Below are 27,840 nucleotides of genomic sequence, written 5' to 3'. Positions count from 1 at the left end.
GACCTGAGCCGAAGGCAGTCGCTTAACCAACTGAGCCACCCAGGCGCCCCTCTCAGAGCCTTTTGTTTGAGGACAGCTCCACAGACTGTCAGGGTCGGAATGGCCCTCAGGGGGCAGTAGAGAGCTACCCAGGGTTGACCAACAGATGCCAAGTCCTGGTTCTACCACCCTCCAGATGTGTGAGTCTGAAGAAAGGCCTCAGTTTCCTTATCTGTAAAATGGAAGTAATACTGGCTTGCTTCAGAAGGTTATTAGGAAGATAAAATGAGCAAATTGATAGGAAATGCTTAAAACAGAGTATGGCACAAAGGAAGTGCTCAAAACCAGCTGTTTATGGTTGCTACCATTATGATGAGTTGGCTAGCCCAACTGCGCCGCCCCCCTACAACACGCACACACACACACACACACGGAGAAATTCTCTCTACAGCATGCTTCCAGATCTCTAGGGCAGCACTAACCATCCAAGAGAATATCTGTAAGGATGGACATGTCCTATACTTGTATCCTCCAATATGGTAGCCACTAGCCATATGTGGCCACGGGGCGCTCAAAACGTGGCTGAGAAAGTGAATTAAATATTTTTTTTAAGATTTATTAATTTATTTGAGAGAGAGAGAGGGAAAGCCCGTGTGCACGGTGGGGAGGGGCAGAGGGAGAGAGAGAGAGAGAGAGAGAATATAAGCAGACTCCCTGCTGGGCATGGAGTCCGACTTGGGGCTCCATCTCACAACCCCGAGATCATGACCTGAGCCAAAACTAAGAGGCGGACACTTCACCGACTGAGCCACCCAGGCAGGCCAGTGAGTTGATCAATTTTAATGTTAATAGCCACATGCTAGTGGCTACCACAATGAACAGCTCTAAGGCGTGGGAGGCTCATTACCTCCAAAGGCAGTCCCTCCCAACCCTGGACACGTTTGACTCTTAGAAATTCCTTCCTTGTGCTATGACTACATCTGTGTGTGTGCCCCGTTCCTCATAAATGTAAGCCCTGTAACCATGGAGGAGTCCACACCTTCACCCGCAGGATGACCACACAGAGCCCCGAAGACCAGGCCACGCTCCCCCATGCCTGCCTTCCTCCTTCCCTCGCAGGGATGTTTTCGGGTCCCCCACATCCTAATCACTATCCATGCACAGGCCACCTGCTCAGCCTGGAAGCCCGCCCACCCTGACCACTCTGACTCCGATCAGACAGGCCTGGGGTCCAGCTCTAAACACCCACTCAACAGCTGTGTCACCCTAGGGAAGGAAGCCCCACAGCCTCTCAGAGGACCTTAGGGTCCTCATGTGAAAAGAGTAAAAACAGCCCTGACCCTGCAAGGACGACTGGCTGTCCGATGACTTGTGTGTCAGGCCACAGCACCAGCCGAGTGCTTACTGTGGAGGCAGCTAAGTCCCCTCCTGGCATTGAATCCCTTGTGATGCAGAAACTGAGACAGGGTGCAGCTTGATGTGGGGCAGTAAATGGGGGCTGGGGCTTGAACCCAGGTCCATGTGATGTCTGGGCCCGTGCGGTTCTGCCTCTCAGAGCCAGAGACAACGGAGTCCAGCTGCCTGCCTTTAGGTTTGGGAAAACAGGTCTGGAGAGGCCAAGGGTCACACCGACAGTAACGGGTGTAGCTGGAGGTCAGCCCCAGGCTGAGAAGATGCCAAAGCCTGGCTCTGGGGACACTGGCACCTCTGAGTCTCTCAGGATGAGGTTGTTGCAGATGATAACAAGGACATCAGGGAGTATGTACTGGGCACTTAGCATGGACTGAGCACTATTCTGAGTGGTTTATATATGTTAACCCGTTAAGTCCTTCCAACAATGTGGGGGGTAATTCTTATTTTATCCCCATTTTGTAGAGGAGGAAATGGAGACATAAGACAGCCACTTGACCAAGGGCATAGGCAGTAAGGGAGCATCAGGATTTACACAAGGGATCTGGCTCCAGAGCCCATCCTCTTCATAACCCAAGCAGGCAGACATCAAGTGTGGACTTGGCTTTTCCTAAAATACCTGTTTCCCCTGAAGTGCTGTTCTCACAGGGCTCAGCCTTTCTTCAGCACCCTGTGCCCGTCCTTGAACCCGGCCCCATTCGCCCACCCATGCTGCTCTCCCCTCTGCCGTCTCTCTAGGCCCACGGGAGCCTGGCGCGCCACCCCACCCCCGCCCACCTGTCTGCCCACCAACACACCCTTGAAGTCATCGGGCCGGTCAAAGCGCAGCCGGATCTGGTCTCGGAAGCGGCGGCTGCTCTGGCACACGCTGGTGACCCCAAAACAGAAGCAGGGCAGGCAGGAGGCGCTGTGTTCCAGGTAGAAGTGCCCATCGGGGCAGGGCCCTGCCGGGTGGCACAAGAGCGGGCTGCAGCCAGTCACCAGCGGGCAGCCCTGGCTCTCCCACCGCGCCCAGGGCCCGCCTGCCCACCGGCCGTACCTCGCTTCGGAATGAGCTCCAGAACACCGTCAGGAATGCCAAACACCATGCCCCGGGCATTCATGGCCTCACAGGTGTAGGCCCCCTGGTCTGCCTCCTTCACATCACGGATGGTCAGCGTGCCACGGCCTCCTTCGCTGGTCACTGTCACCCTGGCGGGCCCCGAGACAGAGGTGGGGTCAGGCCAGGGCCACCAGCCCAGCGTCCCCCATATTCCCAGGCCCTTCCCTGGGCTCAGAACCGTACCTGGGATGAGAGGGGATGTGGCCCCAGTTAAGCCTCCAGTTGATGATGGGGGTGGGGACGCCAATGGCCACGCAGGTGAAGGTCACTGTCTGGCCCCGGGAAGCCTGGAGGGACTCCTGGGGAGGAGTCACCACCTGGGGGGGCACTGGGGAGACCACAGTGGGAGTGAGGGGTGTGAGGGCAAAGGGATGGGTCGGGGAGGAGAGCAGGGCTGAGACTGGACGGGGCCGCGGGAACCCACCCCGGGACCCAGGGCCCACGGCTCGCGCCCCCAACCCCGGCCCCTGCTCACTGCAGCCAAATTCATCACTGCGGTCGGGACAGTCGCTCTCCTCGTCACAGTGGAAGCTGGCCGGGATACATGTGTTTGTGGAGACACAGCGGAACTGCGTGGGCCCACACACGTCCTCGGGGCGCTTGGCAGCTGGGGGACAGAGCCAGGCGGTGTGGGCAGCAGGTACTGCCCTCGGGGAGGGTCACCCCCACTCCCTACCTACACCCAACAGTCGACCCTGCCCACCTTCCCCTGGTGTCCCCAAGGTCACTCTCTCTTCTCACCCATGTGACACACAGCTGCCCTGATGAGACCCACACACCGTTGCCACGACACTGCCAGCTCTCACCAGCCGGCCATCATATGGCCATCACGTTACCCTGCCCCCACCATTCACGGCACCTGCACTCCCCAAAACACAGATATACTGGCACATCACAGTCACTCAGTTCCTTCCACACTCAGCCAGCCTCAGAAGCCCAAAGCGCTCCGTTGAAGGCACAGGCAAAGTGACTGGGATCCCTAGACGCCAGGTACTGCCTGGTGCAAGGTTCTCTAGCAGAAAGGCCTTGCGAGGGACCTGCCACAGCCCAAACTTTGCTGACTGGCCCAGGCGTGCCACCTGGGGACTGGCCAGCAGCCTAGGGTTGGCCTGGCACCAGGGCTGGGCCCCCAGCTGGGCATCTCTAGTAGATGGTGACCAACGTTCTTCCTCGGGGAGACTGACTTTGAGACAGACACACGGACAGGGACAGAGAAGGCAGAGTGGTGTAGGAGAGACCACAGGGAAGGAAGTGAGGGGAGGCCAGGCAGCCCTCTACTGACCAGCTCGGGGCCTCTGTCCCAATACTCTAGGAGTTCCCAAGGCCACTCAGCTTTCACATTCTCGGTGCTGTGCTCTGCCAAAAAGGACTCGTGGTCTCCTTCCATTTTTTTCCCCAGCTGAGAAGGGCTTTTCAACAAAAGCCCTCAACTACTTCTCCTTCCCAAGGGGCTGTCTCGTCAGGCAAGCTTAGAGCCACAGGAAGGATATCATAAAACTCTGTCAGTTTGTGGCACGCTGCTGCTTCTCTCTGGCACAGATGTGCGGCAGGGAAGGTGGAGGAAGGCAGGGAGGAACTGGACCGGTGGACAGAAGGAATGTCAACATGCACCCAGGCATGTGACCCGGGATCACAGAGAAGTGGGTTGAAGATTATCCTCCATCTTAGACTAACAATCCCCAGGCTTCACCTACAGGGCAGGACACTCTAGATGCTACCCAATAGGGTGTCTGACTCTCTAGCCTCACCCGTTTAACTGTCAGGACGTGCTTAACATTGACTGGAGGGATGGATGATGTCAGCTGGGTGGATGGGGTGGATAGATGGCTAGGAGAAAGGAAGGATGTTAGGTTGGTGGGTGGACAGATGGATGGAGAGCTGTGTGGACAGACAGCGGATGGACCGAGAGTTGGGTGAATGGATGGATGGATGCACGGATGAACCAATGGACGACGGAAAGGGGAGATGATGAAGAGCTGGGCAGATGGATGTCCAAAAAACTCAGAAGGGGAAGGTTTTGACTGCCACATTCGCCAAGAGTCACGTCGTTAGGGGACACCAGGCTATCAGGGCCTCTTGGCCACTTGTCTGACCTTTACCCAAGCATAAATAACGCAGAGAAGATCTATGGTAACAAAGTACAGAAAAGAAACAAGGAGACATTAGCCACAGGCAGTCTGGCCACACGGATTCCTGCCAAGTTCAGCTCCGAGCTAAGAGCCCTCACCACCGGGGGCAGAGGGAGAGGAACCTTCAGGTCTGTCCCCAGTGCCCTGATGCTCGGCCAGGGAGAGCAGACGGTCGTACGGGCAGGACCGGGGCGGGGCACACTCACGGCAGTCGGCCTCATCGGTGCGGTCCTCACAGTCAAAGTCCCCATCACAGTGCCACAGCTTGAGGGCGCAGTGCCCGTTCCCACAGGGGAACTCATTGGGCTCACAGGGTGGGGCGGGGCCTGGGAGACCGGGCCAGGTTCACCCAGAGGCTCTCCCCTGGCCACACCCCTGCGCCCCCCAGCCCTCCCCCACCTCCACCCTGCCGGTCCTCACCGCAGTCCAGCTCGTCGCTGCCATCCTTGCAGTCCTCCTGCCCGTCACAGATGTAGTCTTTGGGGATGCAGTGCCCGCTGTGGCAGGTGGCCTCGTGAGGCCCACAGGGCAGAGGCCGGCCTGGGCTGGGGACCAGAAGCTGGGGAGTGGGCATGCCTGGGAGCTGCTGTGGGGTGGTCGCCTCCGGCTGGGGCGCTAAGGGTCGTGTCTCCGCCAGAGCGGGGGGTACGGAGCTGAGCTCTGGGACCGGCTCCTCTGTGGACAGAGCCCTCCTTGTGTTGGCACAGGGTGGCGGGTGTGTGGCTCCTCACCCCTCGCCCCCACGCTCTGCTGGCCCTCCCTGTACCTCCCTGCCACACAGGCTGCCCCCGCCCTTCCCGTATCCCTGCCCACCTCCCTCAGGGCCCCCTGCCGGCACCAAACCCTCACAGCTCCCAGTGGACTTGGGGGCCCAGGTGTGCCCTGGCCCTGCCTGGTGTTTGCAGGCGACCTGTGGCCCTGGATGGCCCCTCACCACAATTGAGCTCATCAGACATGTCCCTGCAGTCAGGCCTCCGGTCACAGCGATACTCCAGGGCTATGCACTCGTTGTGGCTGTGGCAGGCAAACTCGGCCTCGGTGCAGACTCTCGAGACCTGGGGCACTGCGGGGGCAGGAGGGGGTCAGAGGGGCAGGGGCAGGGGGGCGGGGTGGAGTGTGTGGGCGGCACAGGCACTGCGTGGCTCGGAGCAGGCTTTGGTGCCCTGTGTCTGGCTACTTGGTTTCTGGCGGATTTCAGCTCGGCAGAGGAACACGGGGCATGGGCCGTGTGGCGGTGGCCTCACCCACCCCTTCCGGAAACCCCACACACAGTTAACAAGCCACACGCATGCAACCACCACATCACACACATGCAGGCCGCAAGCTGGCCCAGGGAGGACACGGGGAAAGGCAGAAGGGGCGGCTTGTGGGCTCTGCCCAGCCATCTTGCCCTCATCCTTCCTTCCCATCCGTCCAGAAACTCGTCCAGGTACCCGGCTGGGCCTAGGTCTGGCTTACACTCTCACCTGGTGTCACCGCGGCCGCCACAGCGGCCAGAGGGGGCGGGGGTGTCTGTGCTGGAAAGGAAGGTGTGGTCAGCAACGGCCCCTCTGGGGCTTGGGAGCCGTGGGCTGCAGGGCTGAGCCAGGCCCATCCCACCATCCCTAGCCAGGGAGGCTCTCTGAAAAGTGGGGAGAAGAGGGCTGGGCACCCAGCAGTCTTCAGATCTGGGGCTGGGGAATGCCACAAGAGCACCTTGATCTTTAGGTGCATTCACTGGGGTTTTACGTGCAGTATGAGAGAGGTGAGGGTTTCACTGTTTTTTTTTCTAACTGGGCTACACCACAGTAGGGTGAGAGTATGTTCAGTGCTGGGTTCCCCTGACTCAGGGATGGTGATATGTGGGAGATTTCCTGGGGGAGAGACAGGGATGGAGTTGGAGCCGAGAAGCAGAGCCTGTGGGGAATGAATGGGGTCTGCCTGGCCTTGGAGTCAAAGCAGGAGATGGGGTGCCGCGCAAAGAAACCCGGGCTGACCGAGAGCGAAGGCCACCCCTTTGTGTTTGATAGCTGTGTGACTGGAGGCCGGTTTCGTGACCTCTCTGAGCCTCAGTTTCTCATCTTCTCATCTCCTCTCATCAAGACTGGTACAGACATGGGCTTTGGTGTCAGTTCTGGCTGCCCATGTGAATTGGGACAAGCCACGTGTCCCTTCTGGGCCTCAGTCCCCCAATCTCTAAAACAGGAGGAATAGCTACCTCATAGGAATGATGAAGGCTGAATGGGAGGCTGGATATAAGGGCCTTACAGAGTGCCAAGCATACAGTCAGCATTCAATAAACATTTGTTGGTTATTATTAAATGCAAAAGTGTTTGGATCTGAAAGTACTATATGCAGAAGGGAATTATCACCTACTGTCAGCGTGTAGAGGTCTAGAGACGGGGGAAGAGCAGAAATTGGGTCTAACTGGACACATGTTCAAGGTAACAGATTATACTCAAGCCAAGACAGGGCTGCATAGAGATTGATGGAGCAGACTCATGGGGTAGTGAGCTCCCTGTCCCTAGTGGTGTACAGGCCCCACGCTAGAAGAGCCCATGGTGGGGGAACTGGAAGGGGACCCACATGAGTCTGAGAAATGAGGAAGTGCCCCAGGTCCCAGGATGGGCTTACCTGTACCCAGGCGACGGAACTGGAAGCCCTGGGGAGAGGTGATGTAGGAGGCAACGGAACCGCTAGAAATGACCGTGCTCAGCACCTCCTGAATCTGAGCCCCGTCCGCATTCCCTTCTGAGCCCACGTCCAGCTCCACAAAGACCCACCCGTCCAGCTCCCTAGGGATGGGGCAGGGGGGCAGGGGAGCAGGGTGAGGTCGATGCCTGCAGCCTCAGCTCCTCCCTCGGCCCCCTGCCTGAAGCTCAGGCCTGATCTCCTCTTTCCCTGTTCCTGGACAGCCCGGACCCGAGCGGGGCAATTTAAGGTCTAAACCGTCTCCCCAAATTTCTGAACTTCCGCCAACAGAGATCCACTCCATGTGGGTTCTCTTACTTCCCCTCCTTGTCACCCCCCTCGCCCCCACCTGTCCCTCACCGGCCCCCAGGGGACCCTTCTCACTTGATGAACACCACACTGACAACCTGGTCTCCAGGAATCTTCAAGTACTCTGACTCGAGCTGGTGAGCAACACAGCACAGTCAGCCTCCAGATACCTTCACCTCGTCCCAGTCCCGCCCCCCATACTCGGGGAGCTCCCGAGCCCCTTCCCCTTCACCTCACCGTGTCTACCACCGCCTCGGACACCTTCCGGAACTCCTCGGAGCCTGCATCCTCCAGCTGAGGGCTGTAGTGGATGGAGCGGGTGAAGTTTACCAGGGCCCGGAAATAAACTGCAGAGAGGAGTGGGGTGTTAACACGAGGGGCCCGGCCTGGTAGGCGGTGGCCTCAGGCAGCTGGGCCAGTGGGAGGAAATTCAGGGATGATCTCTAGCGTCCTCCCGCCCAGGCTGACACCTGTGTGTGCCCACAGCCATGCCCAGCACTGCCCGTATGAGCACTGGTCGCAGTGGCCCTGGCAGGCCTGCCCAGGGTCAAAGCCGAGCCCCCCACCCTCCAGTGAAGGGCTTCAACCATCAGGGACGTAGCCTGACCCAGAAGCTAAGCGATGGTGCAGAAGAGGCACCCCCCCCCCACACACACCATGGCACCACAGGAGGTGGGGCAAGAAGAGCTGGCTTCCAGAAGATGCTGGTACAGGGATCAGCACGAGTGACCAAGACATACTTCCCCACTCTTCCCCGGCTGGTTCTAGTTATCCCTCAGAGCTCGGCTCAGTCATCACCTCCTCCAAGAAGACCACCTGACCTGCCCTCCTCCCTCAACCTTGGCTGGGTTAGAGACCCCTCCTCTGGATCCCCCAGCCCCCGGGGTCCCCCCATCAGAGCAACTTCCACTCTGCACTGCATAGATCCTGCCCAGTTACACACGGACTGTAGGGTATCATGGTGAAAACCATGGCTTCTGAGGTCAGCCACACCGCAGGCACTGACTTCACTTCTCTGAGCTTCTGTTTCCACCTCAATCTAACGAGGATATTAATTACATTGACCACACGGGGAGCTAGAAGGAATAAACGACATCATGCTTGCACGCACCATCTCCCCAAGCACTTAGATGCGGCACCCGGCACAGAGCAAGTGCTAGAAATCAGGAGCTGGTGTTCCCTTTCTCTCCCGCCGGATGGCGAACCTGAAGAGGAGAGCAAGCCCGGATCTCACTCACCCCTGCATCCCCAGAGCCAGTGTAGTGCTTGGCACATGGCTGGTGCCCAAGAAGTGATGGCTGAATAAATTCATAGCAGACTGGTGGGGGCATACACATACGACTGCTTCCTAAGCACCTACTACATACGTGTGATATGTATCATGTTTTGTGGTGGTGGTTGTTTTTTATTTTTTTTAAAGATTTTATTTATTTATATGACAGGGAGAGACACAGAGAGGGAACACAAGCAGGGGGAGTGGGAGAGGGAGAAGCAGGCTTCCCGCTGAGCAGGGAGCAGGACGTGGGGCTCGATCCCAGGACCCCGACTCCCTGCGGAGCAGAGAGCCCAATGCAGGGCTCGATCCCAGGACCCCGAGATCATGACCTGAGCCGAAGGCAGACGCTTAACCGACTGAGCCACCCAGGCACCCCAGTATAATGTTTTATACACAGTACACATAATGTTCATGAGCTCACGTAGCAGTTAAAAACACGAGTTAATATGAGCTGCGAATGAGTCACACACATACATACACACGGTGCTTAGAAGAGAGCCCGGCATGTGGTAGATGCTGAATCAGTCTGCCTCATGTGCTTACAGTACACATAGACTAGCGTGTGCACGCGTGCACACACACACGCGCGCACATACACACAGTTTCTTGAGCCCCTACTATGTACAAGATTTTTCAGGCATTAAATCTTATAACGTTCATGAATTTAGGTGTTAATTATAAATGCCAAGTTAATGAGTTATAAGTGTTTAAATATGTATAAGTGCTTAGGGCAGACCCTGGCACATAGTAGGTGCCAGATAACGTGAGCTCTTCCTATACAAGAGGCCGTGTAGTTTAATAAAAAAGCTTAGCTGCTGGAGCAAAATGGCCACTTACAGCCCTATGACCTCGTGAAACACACTTAACCACCGACGATGTGCCTCGATGCCCTCATGTGTAGAGTGGGGGTAATAGTAGTGCCCACCCCAGAGGGTTCTTGTAAGGGTTAAGTTCAGAAACGTAAAGTACTTAGAACAGCGCCGGGTGCATACTAGGGGCTGCCTGGGTTAGCTGTAATCATCGTCTCTGGTTTTTACAACAAACCAGAGGGATGGATTTGGTTTTACTACCTCTCATCTGAGAGAGGCATTTATTCCTTTAACAAATCTACATTGAGGGCCTACTATGTGCTTGGTGGTGTTCTCAGGGCAGAGGGTCCGGCCGTCAATTCCACAAATGACCATTCCTGTCCCCACAGAGATCACTTTCTAGTGGGAGGAAAAAGGAAACAAGAGCAAGAAATATATGGCCTCTGGGGAAAGAACCAGGGCTGGGGGAGAGGGTGTGCTGGGGTAGGGGTAGGTTGCTATATTCCCAGGGTGGCCAGGGAAGGACCCTCCTCAAAGGGGATCCTTGAAGGGAGAGAGTGAGCCATGGAGAAGAATCTGGGAGAAGGGCATTCCGGGCAGTGGGAAGAGCAGCTGCAAAGTCCCGGAGGAGGAAGTGGGCTCAGAGAGGTGACCAGTGACAGGGCGAGGCTGGTAGGACAGGGAGTGGTATCAGCTGGGCCCGACTACAAGGCCCGTCCCCCTGCCGCTTCGCTCAGTCAGGCCCACAGGGGCACACGCCCCCGAGCAAGGACCCCCTCCGTCTGGGGCCTGGGCTAAGCAAGCCCTGGGGTGTTGGGATGGGGCAGGAGTGGGCTCCTACACGGAGAGAGAGTGCTTGTGACAGCGTCGCTGTCGGCTCTGAAACGCAGGGACCGCACTGGGCTGGGCTCCCGGGGGCCGGGTGGGTGGCGCTCTGCGGGCCGGAGCGTGGAGGCCATGAGCTCGGCCACAGAGGCCCCTTGTGAGCAGGCACAGAGGCCCATTGAGAGTCCCCCACCCCAGCCCCTGGCCTCAGCCCCATGGCCCAGCGCGGGCGAGGAGGCCGGGCCTCTGCCCAGGAATGTGCCCCCTCCTGGGGGAGGGGGCCGGGGCTCCACAAAGCCCCTTTTTCCTAGGCCCTGGGAAGGGTTCGGACCCTCCAGGCTGAGCCCACCCCTGCCTCCTCCCAGACCAGGGGTAGGTCAGGGCAAGTTCCTAGACCAGGGGTAGGTCAGGGCGAGTAACCTCCCTCTTCCACCCTGACCTGCCTCCCTGCGGCCAGTACCTGAGGGTTGGGGCAGAAGGTAAAGCCCTGTCTGTTCCAGAAACCAGCCCCCAGAGCTGAGGGTGTTGTAAGAGAGTGAAGCTACCTGGAGCGGGTATGCTCTCTGGGTGCCTACCCTGGCCAGCGCTCTCCCTCCTGGCCCTCATCTTGACCCTATCCAGACAGCTCACTTGGAGCCAAAGGCTGGAGGGGCAGGAGGCCGGGAGCTGCTTGCACCCAGGTGGGGGTGGGAAACATGCTCGTGACCACCCCCCGCCCCAAAGCAGACTATCCCACCAACTCCCTGCTGCAGAACTCCTCCGCCACACACTCAGACCCTGGAGCCCCAACCCCGGGAGCCCCTGGGTCCCTTGGGTGGGCCCGGCAACAGCCAGTCCTGAGGTGGGTACAAGTTGCCTGCAGCCTCTAGGGCCTTGTTCCCCAAGGGGTTGCTGCACTCATCCTTGCCCAAGCAGCGCCCGGGGTGGGGGAACACCAGGGGCCCCTGCCCACTGTGTTTCGATGGGGCCTAGCTCTGTCCTGGGCAGGGGCCGGCCAGCCCCCAGACCCCAAAAGAAAGTGCCTTGGAGCCTTGTGTGTGACTAAGTAGAGGCTGAGGAGGAAGGGGAGAGGGAGAAAGGACAAGGCAGGGGGAGGCGGGAGAGGGAACGGCGAGGGAGGCAGAGAGAGCCCCCAGGCCGCCTGGCCTCACTTACTGGGAGGACACTCCTCACCAGCCACAGGGGGGCAGCCCGCGGCCTGCAGAGTCGAGCCGCAGAGAGAGCGGCCGGGACGGACCCCAAGTGAGGGGAGCAGAGGGAGCGAAGGAGATGTGAGGAGACAGACACAGACAGACAGGAGGAAATGACCGAGGCACAGAGAGGAAGCGGGAGAAGATGAGAGCGAGGTGCGAGACACAGGAGGAAGGGAGAGAGGGGAAGAGACAGACGGAGAAAGACACAGAAGGACACAGAAGGATGACACACAGATGAGACAAAAAGGAGAGAGACGGCCCAAGGCAGGGGAGGAGGCGAGGAGGAGACAGAGACAGGGGGCAGAGCAGGCCAGACACATGAGAGATGGGAAGAAACTGGGTGAGGGGGGGTGGGCGGGGGTCCCAGAGACGGGGAGTCAGAGCCAGGAGCTGTCTGCCAGGTTGGGGTACCGGCACACAAAAGGTGGGGGTCGTGGGACCGGGCAGGGGCAGAGGCTGCGGGAGCCACAGCCCTGCCTGAGGGGAGGGCGGCATCATTTCAGGGGCTAGGATCCAGGGTGTGGGGCTGGGCCAGAGCCCGGGCCAGGGGCATGGCCGGCGTGGCCCCATCTTGGTCAGGATGGCCCCTGCTTCCCAGCGCGGGGTGGGCACTGCTCTCGGGCAAGGAGACCCTGGGAATGAGAGACACACTTGCTGCCTCCAGGCCTCAGACTCAGCCCGGCTGCCTGGACCTGCCCCCAGGGCAGCGGGCCGGTGCCAGGGCCAGGCCTGGAGGGTCTGAGGCCCTGTGTCTTCCCACGGATAGGCCCCACTCACAAGCACAGGCCTCTGCCCTGCTAGCAGGCCCTGCCCGGCTGCTGCTCCCCATTCCCCGCCCCTTCCCCCACCTCTGACCTCTCCTGCCCTCACAGCTGCATTTCACGGGGAGGTGGGCTGGCAAGGGCCCCTGATAGAGGGCAGAGCTGCCGCGGTTGATAGCCCCGGGGGGAGGGGCCACAGACATTTCCAAATGGACAGCAGGGACAAGACCAGGGCCTCAGCAGACAGGCCTGGCTTAGCAAGAGGCAGCTCCCAGGTATCCCGCAGCCCTGGAAAGACCTACATGGGGAAAAGCTTCAGGCAGGGTCTGAGTCCCAGGGGCTGGGAGGTCACAGTCAGGACCGGGACACGTAGGGGCCAACCCTCCTATCTGCACTTGCCCAGGCAGGACACCGCCCTCCGGCACGCGGATGCCCCCGACGCACCAGTCAAAGGGAGGTGACCCCATCCCTGGAGAGGCGCAGGCCCACCACGGTGGGAGGCACTGAATGCAGTGTGGCCGCCCAGTCGTCTGCCTGAGCTGAGCTCCACCCTTGGTCCTGACCACAGAGTGCTCAGTGCTGGCTTCCAGAGGAGGCAGCAGGAACCATACAGAGCTGCTGGGCTTTGTTACCCGGTAGTTCCGTCTCTACCCAGAATCCTGGGGTGGGAAGAAGCAGGGACTCTGAGGCCCAGTGCTGGCCTGGCCCCAGCTCCACTGTGCACGGAGTGCTGGCAGCGTGAGTAGCTGATGGAGGCCTGATTCTCTTCTCTCCACAAAGCCCAGCCCTCGTCTCCAACCCAGGAACCCTTGGCTTCCCAGCAGGTGACCCAAACTAAATGCAGGGTCCCTCCCGGGTCCAGGGTGAGGCTACTTCCACCCCCTGCCCACTCCGTTGGCCTGCCCAAATGTCCTATGCCAGAGAGCACCTCTACCTGGCCACCCCTGCCCGGGGTCCCCGGCTCTGCACCCCCGAGAAGGGATCTAGGGAAGGACTCCACAGTGGAGCTGGGAGATGAGAATTCTGCTTTGAATGCTGAGTGTCTGGCTTTCAGTACTTATTACAAGTGGGCACTTCCTGCCTGCGGCCCTAAGCCTCGTCCCTGGGGCACAGACAGCCAGAGTCCGGCCATCCCCTACCTTGCAGGGACCTGCCAATCAGGCCACATGACTGTCACTCGGCAAGCATGAGACCACCCACACGGCAGGCCCACGGAGCCCTTGAGGCCCTCAGCCCCCGAAATGGGACCTCTGCGGTGGGGAAAACCTGCCCTGGGGCTTCTGCAAGGGGGCAGGAGGGGACCTATGCTCTCAGCAACTTACCCATCTGAAAGTCCCCGCTGCCCAGGTCCCCGCTCCCCAGGCCATCTGCAAGCAGAAGAGAGATGTATTGTTGCGTATTTGTTGAGTACCTACCAGGTGTCGGGCACGGTTCGGGGCACCTGGCACATAGTGGGCCAGGTCATGAAAGCCAAGAAGTGTCGTCTCTTCCCCACGCCTAGGGAGGCTGGCTGGGAAAAGTCCACTCAGAAGCCTCCATCAGAGAGGGTGCGGACCAAGGCCGCACACTCCGGGGGCTTGACTGTCTGCCCATGCTGGTGGGAGGGGCCCGGTCACACGGGCCACCAGGGGAGGCCAGGAGTGCGGGCAGAAAGGGGTGGTAACTGTCCTCTACTGTGCCTTGTCCACCCCCTCCCCGTCGGTCCTCATCATCCTGTGCTGTGCCGAGCAGCCACCATCCCAGGGTCACACAGGTTGTAAGCAGAGCATCTGGGGGTCACTGGGACCAGGGCTTAGGATGCCCATCTCTGGAGGCACCCCCTTGGGCCAGCTTCCAGGGGCCTCTTTAAGGACCAGTGGGAAGAACCCCACCTCCACCCCCTTACCTCTTCCACTCCCTGCCACCAGAGCCCTCTGCTCACCTCCAGAGGCCTCGTCAGCCAGCAAGTCCTCGTCGTCAGAGAGGTCTGAGTACCTCCAGCCGGCCCGGCCCGCCGTGACAGTGTCGGCGTCCTCGGGCAGAGACAAGCCATCATACGCTTGCAGCCCGTGGACCACCTGTGGGAGATCACACAACCAAAGGTCACCTTCTCCAGCCCCTGCCAAGCCCAGGACCCCTCCCTTCACTTCAAGGGGGACCCAGAGTGCCCCCCCGCCAAAGCCCTGGAGTGCTAAAGTCAGACGTGGTTTGGCTAAGAGAGTCAGGCTGGGGCTGAACCGCTGTTTTTGACTCTGTGTCTCCAGAGCCCCATTTGCCCCGGGAGGCCTCAGAGCCCAACCCTGCAAATTCACTGAGTCTGAGTGAACCCTCAAATAACCAGAGAGTAAAATTAAAATCACTTTGGTAAGTGACGACTGACTCGTCTTCCTTCGGGGAAGGCAAGGTCATCCAGGACACGAGGTGGTAGACAGGGGGCCACGGGCAAGTAAAGGGTGACCTGGGCCAGCAAAGAAGGATGACCAGGGTCAGGGTGGATAGGGGACAGAGACAGAAATCAAGGGTGAGTCCACCAAAGCTGCTGTCTCTAATGACAGCTTCCCACCAGGCCATCTTGGCCCCTCTTTCGGCCTCAGTCCCTGGCCTCCAAAGCTCCAAGCCACAGGAAACACATTCCAGCCATGTTGGACAACTCGCTCCGGCGCTCGTGGCCACACTGACAAGCTCATCTGTGCACCCAGCCGCGGGGGTGGAGCCCAGCAGCTGGACAGGCATGGTGTCAACTCTGTGTGACCTCAGGCTGATGCTGAGCCTAGCACAAGTTCTACCCCAGGCTCCTGTACCACAGAGGGCCTGCTGAGACCCTGCGCCCCACAGGCCAGAGCAGAGGGGCCCCCAGCGGCCCTCACACCTACCTTTCTCAGGTCGGGGTAGGGGCAGTGAACACCTCTTGCCCCTCAGACAAGATCAAGATGTTTCCAAAAGGGTTTTATCAGATAACGTGGACGAAAACACAAGCCCAGGGGAGCCCGAGAGAACCCCAGAGCCCCCAAGCACCAGCATGCACGGATGTGCCATGGCCCCGTAATGCACGTCCAGCCCCAGATAACCTGGAGCAAGTGTCTCAGGCCCTGCCCTGGCCTCGGCCCTCCCTGGGGAGCCCAGCCCAGCCAGAAGGAAATGGTCTCGCTTTTGAAAACCAGACCCAGCCCTCACTGGCTAGACAAGGTGATGGCAGCAGGAAAGAGGCCCAAGCAGGAGAAGAAAAACAATGAGCCGGCCAGTCTCTCTCCCGCCCTACACCCGCTCCCCCCCCCCCCCCCCCCCCAACTTTGCCCAGCCCGTGTCCCTGTAGCCTCTGGCCTTTTCTTGAGCTAGTCCCTCCTCGGGAATGCCCTTCCTCCCTTTGTTTATCTGGCTAACTAAGTCACCCTCCAAAATTCAGCTAACCGTCACCTCCTCTAACAGCTCGGTAAGAAAAAGGAATGAATTACTGACATTCACAGCCACACGGCTGAAGCTCAGTTAAACACACGTGATGAGTGAAAGACACTGGACACAGAAGGCGACATACTGTGTGACCTCACTGAGATGCAACTCTAGGGGGGAAAGGTCTAACCTCAGTGACAGAAATGTCACTAGTTGCCTGGGACCAGGGGTGGGCAGGCTGACCGGGCAGGGACACAAGGGAAACTTTTGGAGTGACAGTTCCCTGGTTATATACATCTCGTGATTGAACTGTACCCTTAAAATGGGTACATTTTATTGTATATAATTTGCACCTCGAGAAAGATGACTAAAAAGAAAAGTCTCAAATAAAATAAAATAAAATAAAATAAAATAAAATAAAATAAAATAAAATAAAAATAACAAAAAGAAAGACAATTTCCTTTGGGAGACTTTGTCCTGACACTTGGCCTTCACAGTCCCCTCTGTGCCCAGGCTGGATTCTGGGCGTTCCTGGGCTCACACTCTAATCACCTGTATCTCCACTGGAATGGAAGCACCCTGAAGGAAGGGACCCCATGTTCAATAACTACTTGAATGAACAAATGAATGAATGGTCAAAAATGTCATCACCTATTAATACTAGCTGTTTGCTGAACCTGACTTGCTTTGGAGGTACCACCTGCCCCCAAGCAGTCTATATGCAATCTCCCTTCCTAGGCTGGGAGCAACTTGGGGGCAGGGACCGGGTGCCATTTCATCACCTTTATGTCTGCAGTGCTACCAAGCCTTGTGCAAGGTCTGCATTGCTCACGACTTACCCCTGCCATGGCCTAAAGCCCCTTCCCCTCCAATGCAGGGGCACACCCCTCCTCCTGTTCCTTTCCCTTTCCCACCCTCTCTCTGGACAAATGCCCATCCCCCTCCTAGGTGACCAGTGGACTTCTGGGCCATGCCCACAGGGTCTGTACCCAGGAATGAACTATAGAACCTCCAGGAGCTGGTGAGAAATAGATTCCAGGGCCCCTTCTCATCCAGGTGGGAGGGATGCAGTGGCAGGTGTGCAGAGAACTCTAACTCACTGGCTAAGAACCACAAGATCAATCCCCATGAGGGGTTCTCCCTCCTTCCCTGGCTGCGGGTAGAGGGCAATGTTCCCACTGTGGGGGAGGGGGGCTTCAGAGCAGGTCCTGACTGGCCTAAGGGAAGTGTGAGGCTAAGACTGGTATAGGGGGGCACAGACACTGGGCAGAAGAGGTTAGAGCGGCAGGCTTGGATCCCTCCCACCTGGGGAGGGCTCTCCCTCTTTGTCACTGCCACACACCCCCTCCATGCAAGCCAGGCCATGGGGGACAGGCATGGGGCACAGAGATCCCCAGCATCCCCTAGACACTGCTGTCTGGAAAGGAAAACTCTGGTGGTGAGCAAGGTCCAGAGCTTCTCCCAGGCCTGGAGCTGGGGCGGGGGGGGGGGGCGGGGGGGGGTGTCGGGACCGGACAGGAAATAGCAAAGTGAGATTCAACTTGGAAAAAATGTCAGGAACACACATCTGCAGTGAGAGGAGTGAGAGAATCCAGGGTATGTTGGGTCCGGATAGAAGACCTCCCACCCCAGGGACTCCAGGGAATGGGCCCTTCCACATGCCAGCCTGCCCTTGCTTGCAGCCCCCTCCCCAGGGCCTGAGGCTCTGGGGTCAGATCGGGGCCTGTAGCGAGGGCCAACCCTGTGAGAGCAGAGACTTCATTTGTGAAAAGCTGAAGATCAAAAGGTTCTAGCAGCTGTATTTCACATCTGGGAGGAGAGAAGGAGCCAGACTGGAAAGAGCCCAAAGGAGCCTGAGACTTGACCATAGAAGGGAACTTGGATTCAGATCTGGAAAGTCTGGGGTCTACTTGGGAACAGAAAGAGCTAACATTTATTGAGCACTTACTACACACCAGGCACTCCTTTAAGGATTTTTATAAATGTTAACCCAGGTTATAGGTGTTAAACAGCCCACTGTAGGGATGGGGACATGGAGCAGTCAGGTCATCGGCTTGAAGATCTAGCAGGTGGGTGAGAGCTGGGATTTGACCTCTGGTGGTTTGGTTCCAATGTTTAAGCTTTTGCCACTGAGCCGGAACTGACTGAGGTCACTGAGAGTCACTCCACAAAACCTTTCAACCACAGTGCTGTTTCACAGTCTACAGATCATTTCCTCAATCTCAGTGTCATTGGACCTTGACAATGACCCCTGAGGTGGCTGAGCAGGTGTGAAAGGCCCCCTTTTACAGAGGAGGGAATAGCACCTAGCTTCCCCACGTAACTTGCCCAGGTGAGTGGCAGGCAGAGCCAGGACAGACCCAGGACCTCCGGGTTCTGCATCTGCTGATCAGGAAAGAGGCAGGGCTGAGCCTGGGCCTCCAGGCTGGCCTTCAGAGGCCTAAGCAGGGGGCAGGGCCAGGATGTCCAGGGCTGGCCAGTTCCCATCCCCGACCCAAACGGCTCCCAGGATGGCCCACAGGACACCTGAGCTCAGCGGCCCGAGCCCATGCAATGTGTGCCTAATGTCCCAAGGAGGGCCGCTGGTGGCTCCAAGGTCAAAGGCAGAAATAGAACCCAGGTTTCCTGCCCTGCAGCCCATCTCCGGCGCGATGAGAAAGCCCAGCTTCCTCCCAGAGGAACCCAGTACTCAGGCAGGCAATGGAGCCGGATGGCGGGGCCGGAGAGGAGGGGTCCAGAAGGCAGCCCTGGGCCAGAGAGGAAAGGAGCCAAGCAGAGAGGGGGATTTTCCAGACCTGGCAGGTTCCTGGTGGGGGAAGTGGAAGCAGCTGACTCATACAAGCCAAGGCCAAAGGACTGTTCTAGTGTGCTGGGAACAATTGTTTGGAGCAGGGGTGTGGGCACGGTGGCCCCCCCCAGTGGAGGGCGGGGGGCAGGGGGGACCCAGACAGGAGGGACACCAGACAGGTGGGGAACTTCTGGGAGACAGCCTCAGGAGGCTGGGCTGTGTCCAGGCCTTCCTGGTGGGGATGAGGGTGCACATGAGGTTCCGGGCCCAAGTCCTACCGAGACCCTTTGGGACAAGGGACAGAGGCTGGACCCTCCTCTCCTGGCCTGAGGATGTGGACAGATCTAAGGCTAGCTGGGAAGAACTCGGCATGGAGGTGAAAGGTGGAGCCATTAGAGAGGGGCACAGAAGGTCTGGGGTGAGGGGGGAGGTGTAGCTACAGATACAGGATACGGGGTCTGGGGTTTTTTAAAAGAGTTCCTAAGTGAGGGTCGTGGGCCTTGCAAAGGGTACGTGTGCAGATAAGAGTTTCTGGTGCTGCTAAAATCAAGGGAGGTGGCGGCACAGGGAGGAGATGACAGGAGCGGGCCAACTTCATCGAGGGCTCTCTCCGGCCGGGCCCCATCCTTAGCACCGCACGGACCACCTCGATGAATCCTCGCAGCAACCGGGGCAGGGCCAGCACTGCTGGGCCATTACTCCTCGTCTGTAGTAAGGGAAATCCAAAGAGCTCTGAAAACTCAGAGCGTTTACTTTTTTTTAAATGAGTTTATAACAAGCTCGTTTGGTGCCAAGTCCTGACCTGAACTGACAGGAAGCTATTAACATCCTATTTACTCCACTCAGGGGTGAGGAGTTGTAGGTTTTGCTGCAGCAATATGATTGTGTTTCATTATGGGGCGTTGCCCCAGACTCCACCGAGTGTTCTTACGTGTTCTACGTAACCTTTCTTCTATCTGGAAACTTCTGAATTCCAAAGCACCTCTGACTCCCAGGGTTTCAGGTGCATTGTTATTTCCATTTGGCAGATGAGCAAACGGAGGCTCACAGAGGATCACCGTGTAAATGAAACTGAAGGCATGCAAGGCGCTTGGCCTGATGCCCTGTATACAGTAAGTGCTCAGTAAGTGTTAGAATTAGTACCATGCGGGGGGGAACAGAGTAGAGGGTGGGTATGGACAAGAGGTGATGCATGGCAGTGCGGGGCGTGGGCTCAGGCCCTGGGTCGGCCTCCAGGTCTGGGGTGAAGGGAAGGGTCTGACTCTGCTGCCTAAGCTCTGGGCTGGCTGGCGGGGTGGCACCCAGGCCGGGGGGTGACGACACAGCTTGGGGCCGAAGCTCAAGTTATCTGCCGGCTCTGAGGCGGACTCTGGGATGACAGGGGGGGCTTTGGGCCGCTCCAGAGACATTATTCACATTCAACTTGGGCAGCATGCCCATTGCCCCCTCCCCATGGCCCAGGCCTGGGCTGAGCCCACCACTACCCCCGCAGCTGGGCGGGAAGGTCTGAGTACCGCAGTCCCCAGGGGGGCTGCAGCTGCCCAGGGCAAGGCTCCAGGCATCTGGGCTGGAGTGAGCTCACCCTGTCGAAATCCAGAGACTGTGCGGGGGCGGGGGACAAGCAAGCCCCTGCCTGCCCACCTGCCTCCTGCCAACACAGGCCCTGCCTCAGTGTCCCTTCCCCCCACCCAGGGCCCCCGGACCTTCAGGGAAGGACACACGCCTGGAGAAGATCCCCCTCCCCTCTGCCACGATACAGGCTCCCAGGTCACCCCACGAGTGCTCCCTGGCTCTGTGACAGCCCGGGCCCCAGATACAGGGTCAAGGTGCCCTGCCCCACCCCCAGACTGCCCAGTGCCCTGTCTATGGGCAGCAGACGGCAAAGGGGAAGGAATCTGTCAGGGCAGCATTTTGTTGTGCAAACTGCCAGGGGCGGGTGAGCCCGACACAAAGGCCAAAAGGCCTTTAATCCCCTGGCAGGCCAAGAGGGGCGCCGGGCCGGAAAGGAGGTGGCCACAGCCTCTTCTGGCATGCCTACCCTGCCCGTGCCACTCGGGAGGCCTGCCAGCTTCCCACAGTCAGGCTCCCAAGGTGCAGGGCCTTCGCCAGCCCGTTGCCCAGGAAGAACCACCATCCCCTGAATAAGGAGAATGGCAGGAGGCACAGCAAGCCCTCCCTGGGCGCAGGTGCCAAGATAAGGTTTTCACAGGGCTTATGTCGTGCAAACACAGCCCTGTAAAGCAGATACCGGCTCTTCCCCCACCGCCCACCATGCCCAGCTTACAGATAAGAAAAGAAGCTCAGAGAGGTGAAGTCACCTACCCAAGGTCACACAGCTAAGGCAGCGGGAATCCAGTGTGAAAGCAGGGACCCCTCTTCTGTACTCTGCTAACTTGGGGGCACAGCAGCTTCTGACCCCAAGGCCCGGGACCTGCAAAGCCTGCATTTCGGCCAGGGCCGCGGAAGGGTGCGGAGGGCCGGTCAGGGCCTTCAACAGAGAACAAGGGAAGCGGGAGCGCGGAGCTCTGAGGTCTCTTGTCCCAGCTCTGCCCCAAACTCACCATGTGGCCTTGGACAAGCCCCTTGACACCCTTCCCTTTTAGCGCATACTGCAGTGAGTACCCACTCAACGCACTAGGCCTCCACACCAGCTATCTGTGTTGATGTGAACGGAAGGAGCAGGAGGGTGGATGCTCCTCTGTTTTGATCACTGCTGCATCTTCAAGACAGAAGACACATACCAGGTGCTCAATTAACATCTGCTGACACAGACAGAACGAATGAATGAGCCGGCGAACCTGCCCAACAGCCCCGAGGTGGGAATTAGCCCTTCTGATAGAAGCAGAAAGTGAGGTTCAGAAAGAGAAAGTAAGGACTTGCTCGAGATACCACAGCAAGAGCCACACTGCCTCAGTTCCCCATCACTAAAACGGAGGCCGCATCACTTTGTCTCAAGGGAAAAGGGGGCCTGGATACCACGCTCGCCGAAACGGCCAACACTCCCTCCACGCTCAGGCTCCTCGGGGGGGAGACAGGTGCAAGAACGCCCTGCCTGGTTTGCCTTCAGCCCAGGGCTGCTGGGAGAGGCAAGTGGAATGAGGGGGGACCTGCTCTGCAAAGCGTGGCCAGGGAACGCTGCCTGGCCCTTTCCCAGGTGGACCTGACACGGTCTCTGCCTTCAAGGTTTCTCTGCACGGAGCTGGGGTTGCGCCCGAATGGGGCTGCCACCACCACGGCCCAAGCAAGAGCACGTTATGAGTCTTGGAGACGTGGCCAGTGGGGCGGAGGGCAGATGCTGCTCGGACAGCCCGGATTCCAGGCCGCCTTGGCCACTTATCCTAGCTTGGCAGCCTCAGCTTCCACCCCCGGAAAAAAAAAAAAAAAAAGGATAATCAATCCAACCTGCCCTATAAGGTCCAATTCAAGTCGCTTTGACCTTTATTTCTCAAGCACCTACTATGTGCTGGGGCCTGGGGATAAAACTGGGCAGTAAAGAGACACAGAGCTCACAGAGCTCTGCGTTCCTAAGGCAATCACACCATTCCACCGAGTGAGGACACAGGGCAGAGAGGGCACTACAGAGGAAGGACCGGGGGCTGGGAGGGCCCAGGGGAGGGTCCCCTCCCTGACTGAGGCAGGTGGGAGTTTGGGGAAGGTTTCCCAGGGGAAAGGACATTTCGCCTGGATCTGAAAGATGGTCTCACCTAAGTAGGGTGGAGAAGGGGCACAGTGTGTGTACCAGGCAGAAGGAAGGGCACGGGCCTAGGCCCAGAGGTGGGAAAGTGCCCGGCACGGTCAAGGGACCAGCCCTGAATGGCCTTTTCCACAAAAAGAGCAGTGTCCCTTGACTATGCTGGTGTCATGGTGCTAGTCACAGAGCCCAAGTCCCTCGGTCCCCCCAGAGTCCCTGCCCCACAGACACCCCAAGAATGGGCCTCCCCTGGCATTGACTGAGCCGCCTGCCAGCCTAGAGGGAAGCAGCAGGAAGTCACCGGGAAATGCCCCCGCCCCACCCGAGCGCCAGGTACCGCCAAGGCGGTGCGGCGGGGAGGCGAGCAAGTGGGAATGGCTTCCAGGCTGGGCCGCCCAGCAAGAAGGTCCCCAGGGCTTGAACATTATCTGCCAAGCACGGCTGGTGCCAACAACGCCCACGGTGTTCACGCGCCTGCCTCCTGCCTGCAGCCCGGTGTGGTTCTCAGATTTTCTGGCACCCAGGAGGCCCTGCTGCCTGGGAGTGCTAGAGTGTCTGTGGGCCTTCAAGGCCCCAGCAACCTGTTGCATCGGCCCATTTCTCCCTGGGCATCCAGAGAGATGCCCACAGATTTCATGAATGAAGCCCCTAGCACAGTGCCAGGCTTACAGGAGGATGGGGGAGGGAAGGGTCCACAAATTTTCGTTGAAATAAGACACCACTTACAACAAGGACCACCTCCTGAACCTACTGGGTTAGGCCTTTCCATTACTCTTGATTCACCAAAGGATGAGAAGAAATGCCTTTATCATGGGTAAGCAGGTCCTGTGTGACCTGCTTACACACACACACACACACACACACGCACGCACCTACACATACCTCTCCAACCTCATCTCCTGCTGTGCTCTCCCCATTCCCTGCCACACTTATCTCAATAGTTTTCAAACACACCTAACTCTCTCCCACCTCACGGCCTTTGCACTTGCTGCATCCTCTACCTGGGACACTGCCCCCAGATGTGCCCACTCCTCTTCCTCTTGTTTCTGTTCAAATGTCACCTTTACAGAGATGCAGACCACATCCCAGGTCCAGAGTCTATTAGTCAGCTCTCTGTCACTTCCCTTGCCCTGCTTCACAGCATCTCGCCACCTACATTCTTTTTTTTTTTAAGATTTTATTTATTTTATTTGAGAGAGAGAATGAGAGAGAGAGACAGAGAGCACATGAGAGGGGGGAGGGTCAGAGGGAGCAGCAGACTCCCCGCTGAGCAGGGAGCCCGATGCGGGACTCGATCCGGGGACTCCAGGATCATGACCCGAGCCGAAGGCAGCCGCTTAACCAACTGAGCCCCCCAGGCGCCCTCACCACCTACATTCTACCCGTGTTTACATATGTGTCTGTTTATCATCTGTCACCCCCACTGGAACATCAGCTCCACAAAGGCAGTGACTTTTTCCATATCCCCAGTACCTCCAATTACCTGGCACAGAGTAGCTGCTCGGTAACACTTTCTAAGTTAATGAATGGACGGAGTTTATAAATGAAGAGACTGAGTCCCAGAAAGACGGCTTGCCCTGAGTCACAGAGCTGGAAGAGCCAACCCTGGGAGCCAGAGCCCTCCCTGGTTCCCAACCAGGAACTCTGTACTACGTGAACCTTCCTCCTGTCATCTCTGACGCCTCAGGCTTTCTAGCCAGGGGGCCCATTTCTGATGGGACAAGATGCTGCCCTTGGTCACTGAGCGGAGACCTGCTCCCTGCCCAGGCTAGCATCCCAGGGAGTGAGCGGGGGCTCAGAGGCGAGCGGGGCCATGGCTCTAGCTTGAGGGCCTTGCCCCAAGCAGCCAGGCCTCCGGGCCTTGGTGACTCGACTCTGCTTGCTCCCATGGGTATCAGCAACAGGAAAAAACAGGCTGGAGCGGCCACTCTCTGCGGCCAAGGAGGCCAGCTCCCCCTGGCCCCCAGGGTTTTCCTCATCTGCTTCCCGGAGGGGGAGGAAGGGGCCAGCAGGGCCGAGCCCATGACTGAAGACAGGCCTGGGGGTGGGGCGCGGGAGGCAACAGAGCTGGAAATAAAAGGAAGGGCCCCTTCCTTTTGAAGTGCCCCTGTCCCCTGTCCTCATGACTAATGTCCATTCCAAGGCACAGGAACTCTGGACACGGCGGGGGGGGGGGGGGGTCCTGCAGACAAACACATCTGGGAAAGGCTGGTTATACAAAGCTGAGCTGGTTCCCTAAGTCCTCAGTGTCCTGAGCGCCATGGTGAGGGAAGGGGGCAACTATTTACTGCTTCCCAAACTTGCTTAACTTGGAACCCTCATGGGAGGGACTAGGGTTCCACAGAGCACATACTGGGAGCACCCACACCAAACCGACCCCTTTCCCTCGGCTAGCTGCCAGCCAGCTCTCCTTCGGTGAGGCTCTGGATGTAAGATACGGCCCACCGCCGCCACCACCACCCCACCGCCGTCACAGGGGTTTTGAAAAGGGAGCTCTTGAAGACAGAAAGCCCCAAGACCCCAGGCAGTAAAGGACTGACCGAGAAAATGCAGGCCAGGCGACAGGAGGGTTATGTTCTCTCCTCAGGGAGAAACACTGTCAGAGTCTGAGAAAAGCCAGACAGAAGCTGCCCCTTTCCTCCCTGGCCATCAGCCTGCCCTCTCAGGAGGGGAGTCCTGTCAGAGGGGACACACAGAGGGTGGCCCTGTGCCTGGTCACTTCTGGTCCCCTAGGACCATGCAGAAGGTCAGAGGGTCCCTCCGCCCACGAAAGACGGCGAGCTGAGTGTTCTAAGGGGAAGTTCAGCTGCTGGTGCTCTTCCACGTGGCAAAGTGGGCCAGGAGGGACCGTGAAAGGGCTTCTGGCTCACCCCTCTGTCTGGGGCAAGCCCCTTCCCCCTCCAGGCCTCGGGTTCCCTCTGTCAAATGATGAAGTAGGCCAGGATCTCTGCTTTCCAGCCTGGTCTCAGCAGCCTTGAGGGCCACTTCAGAAAGTGGGTGAGGGGGTGGGGGGACCGATAGAGACCCCCTCTCCCAAATACTTGCTTCAGTGAAAACAAATCCACCCTTCTCCATTTTATATGATGATCTTCTGTATAATACATCCGGGGCAGCCCCTGGTTAGCTGAGAGCAGGTCACTTTACCCCTCTGTACCTCTCAGTTCCTCATCTGTAAAATGGGCAGGATAGTTCATATTAATAGTATTTAACTCATGGGACTGTTGTAAGGATTAGGTAAAGATGTAAAATGCTACAAATAGCTCTAGCACATGGTGAATGTCCTGTGTGTGCTGTTATTTATCAAAATATTGCAGGATTTAAGCAAAATACTATTATTTTGATTGGCATAAGGGTTTCGCTGCTCAATAAGTTTGAAAGCTCTCAACTTAAACGATCCCAAAGCTTCCTTCTGGCTTTGACATTTTGGGACACTGACATCCTGAAACCTTAGGTTTCTAGAATTCTAGGCTATGACTTCCACCAGCAAAGAAGGTGGGGCTTGTCACAGAGGGAATCACAAAGTGAGAATCAAGCCTTAAGGATGGGGCTGCAGGGGACTGCCCAGCATGGGGTCACCATCATCACCATCTATTTATACTTCTCCAGCCACCCTCTTCCAGAAAAGCTCAAAGCAGCTTACAAAGATGCACCCGGAACGGCAGGAGAGAATGAACTAAACATACGTAGGAGAAGCTCACAAAAGCAGACCGACAGTCTGGAGTGTGGTGAGTAGACAGAGTACGTGCTGAATTCTGGAGGTCTGGGAAAGCAACCATTCATTTGGCTCTGAGCTTTCCAGTGGCCAATGGGAGGAAGGAAACCTGACCAGTCCCTGGACTCCGTGTCCCAGTGAGGTCAAAATAAACCCGTTGCTTAGAGGAAGCACAATTATTCCTGATACCGAGAGCAGGGAATGTCCCAAGGGCAAGTTTGGTCTGGCGCTCTTCTTTGCCCTTGCCAGTGGGGCTGGCATCCCATAGGGGTCCACTGACCATGACCCCTTGAGCCTGAAGTCAGGGGCAGAGGCTACAGACATCAAAGATCCAGGAGGCTGGGATGGCCGTCCAGAGTGTGCCCCCAGCATCCTTGGCCCTGAGCAGGATTACCCATCCCTCCCCAAACCTGAACACAACCAGTGCCCAAAATAGCCAGAGCACCAGAGAGTGCCAGGAGGCCCCGGGCAGGGGACATGGCTAGGCCTACACACAGTGGACGACCCAGTGGGCCAACGCACGCACATCCCTGGCGCACAAAGGAGCACCTTCACTCAGGCACACAGCTCTCCCTGGGAGTCCCCCACCCACGGAGCCCCCCCTCCAGCCAGCACGTTGCTCACGCAGAACCAGGCAGCGCTCCACCCTTCCCACAGGCAGGCTCTCTTGCAGGAGCCAAATGGAAAAGTCTTCCCAGAAACACCAGCCCTACCATATAGGGAAGGCGTCCTCCTGCTCCAGGATCAGCCTCCCCTCAGCATCCTCCATGGTCCCCCAGCTGCAGGCCAAGACAATGGGGGCTATTCTGGGCTGCATGGGGTATTTAAAGCTCTGGCTGGGTCTCTTCCCTGCGGAACAAGAGGCCTTGACCTAGGCAAGACCTTCCTGAAATTGTTGCTGCCCAGACTGTGGTAGCTGCATCCCAACCTCTCCGGCCAGGCCTTGAGGCCCTGAGGGACACAGCACGAGTGCCGCCTCCTCTAGGAAGCCCTCAGGGCCACTGCCCAAGACCCTCGGGAGAGCTGGGTCCTGGGCTCTGCTCCACCACTGGTGTCAGCCCATTTTCTCATCTGAAAACGGGGATAACACAGCAGTGTGTGTACAAGTGCTCGGCGGCTTCTGTGGTTAAGATGAAGCTGTGTCTCCCCAGCCACCGCGTGGGATAGAATGTAAGCAGGCACAGGGATTTTGTTTATTTTGTCACTGCTCTTTTCCTTGCACCTGGCACACAGTAGGTACCGAATAAATATTTATTGCCCGACATAAATATTTGTGGAATGTGTCTGTAACCCCCGTAGAGCCAGCCACTGTGCTGGGTGCCCAGGTGGCTAATACTCCCTGAGGACAACATTGCCAGATCTCATTTTGGGTCCTTAGAACACTCCAGGACTTCGGCTAAGTACTTAACATTGATTCTCTCATGTAATTTGCTCAACAATCCCAAGAGGTAGGTCCTATTCTTATTCTATAAGCAAGAACATGCGAGTTCCACTTCAAGTGGTTAAGGAGTTTGCCTGGAAGAGTGCCTGGCTGGCTCATCGTCGTTGGAGTGTGCAACTTGGGGTCTCAGGGTTGTGAGTTCAAGCCCCGTGTTGGGTGTAGAGATTACTTAAATAAATAAATCTTAAAAAAAACAAAGGTTGCCCGGGGTCCCAAAACTACTAAGTGGCCAAGGTGACAGGAACCTCAAAGTCTCTAACATCCTGCACGACACACTCTGAAGAAAGGCAGTGGGGTGGACACTGAGCCGGGAGCCAGGAGTCTAGATTCAGCCACTCAGTAGCTGTGTGATTTCAAGCAAGTCACTTGGCCTCTCTGG

The 27,840-nt window shown here is 57.8% G+C and overlaps 1 protein-coding gene across 1 annotated transcript in view; it reads right to left on the bottom strand.

Moving 5' to 3' along the window:
* Positions 1 to 27,840, bottom strand: part of HSPG2 (heparan sulfate proteoglycan 2) — a 92,758-nt gene that overhangs the window by 50,206 nt on the left and 14,712 nt on the right. Inside the window, exons 3-15 of the mRNA XM_073903584.1 lie at positions 14,385 to 14,520; positions 13,786 to 13,830; positions 7,837 to 7,946; positions 7,675 to 7,733; positions 7,234 to 7,394; positions 6,087 to 6,137; positions 5,555 to 5,683; positions 5,041 to 5,295; positions 4,827 to 4,946; positions 2,967 to 3,098; positions 2,675 to 2,819; positions 2,429 to 2,580; positions 2,187 to 2,333 (exon numbers count right to left, since the gene is read on the bottom strand). Of these exons, the coding sequence (XP_073759685.1) occupies positions 2,187 to 2,333; positions 2,429 to 2,580; positions 2,675 to 2,819; positions 2,967 to 3,098; positions 4,827 to 4,946; positions 5,041 to 5,295; positions 5,555 to 5,683; positions 6,087 to 6,137; positions 7,234 to 7,394; positions 7,675 to 7,733; positions 7,837 to 7,946; positions 13,786 to 13,830; positions 14,385 to 14,520 (1,642 nt within the window). The remainder of the gene's footprint in view (positions 1 to 2,186; positions 2,334 to 2,428; positions 2,581 to 2,674; positions 2,820 to 2,966; positions 3,099 to 4,826; positions 4,947 to 5,040; positions 5,296 to 5,554; positions 5,684 to 6,086; positions 6,138 to 7,233; positions 7,395 to 7,674; positions 7,734 to 7,836; positions 7,947 to 13,785; positions 13,831 to 14,384; positions 14,521 to 27,840) is intronic.

The sequence above is a fragment of the Callorhinus ursinus genome, unplaced genomic scaffold (assembly GCF_003265705.2).
Source record: "Callorhinus ursinus isolate GAN/ISIS: 27379988/994484 unplaced genomic scaffold, GSC_fseal_2.0 scaffold18, whole genome shotgun sequence".
Classification (NCBI taxonomy): domain Eukaryota; kingdom Metazoa; phylum Chordata; class Mammalia; order Carnivora; family Otariidae; genus Callorhinus; species Callorhinus ursinus.
Note: the sequence above shows the minus strand (reverse complement) of the source record. Positions and strands in the feature narration are given on the sequence as shown.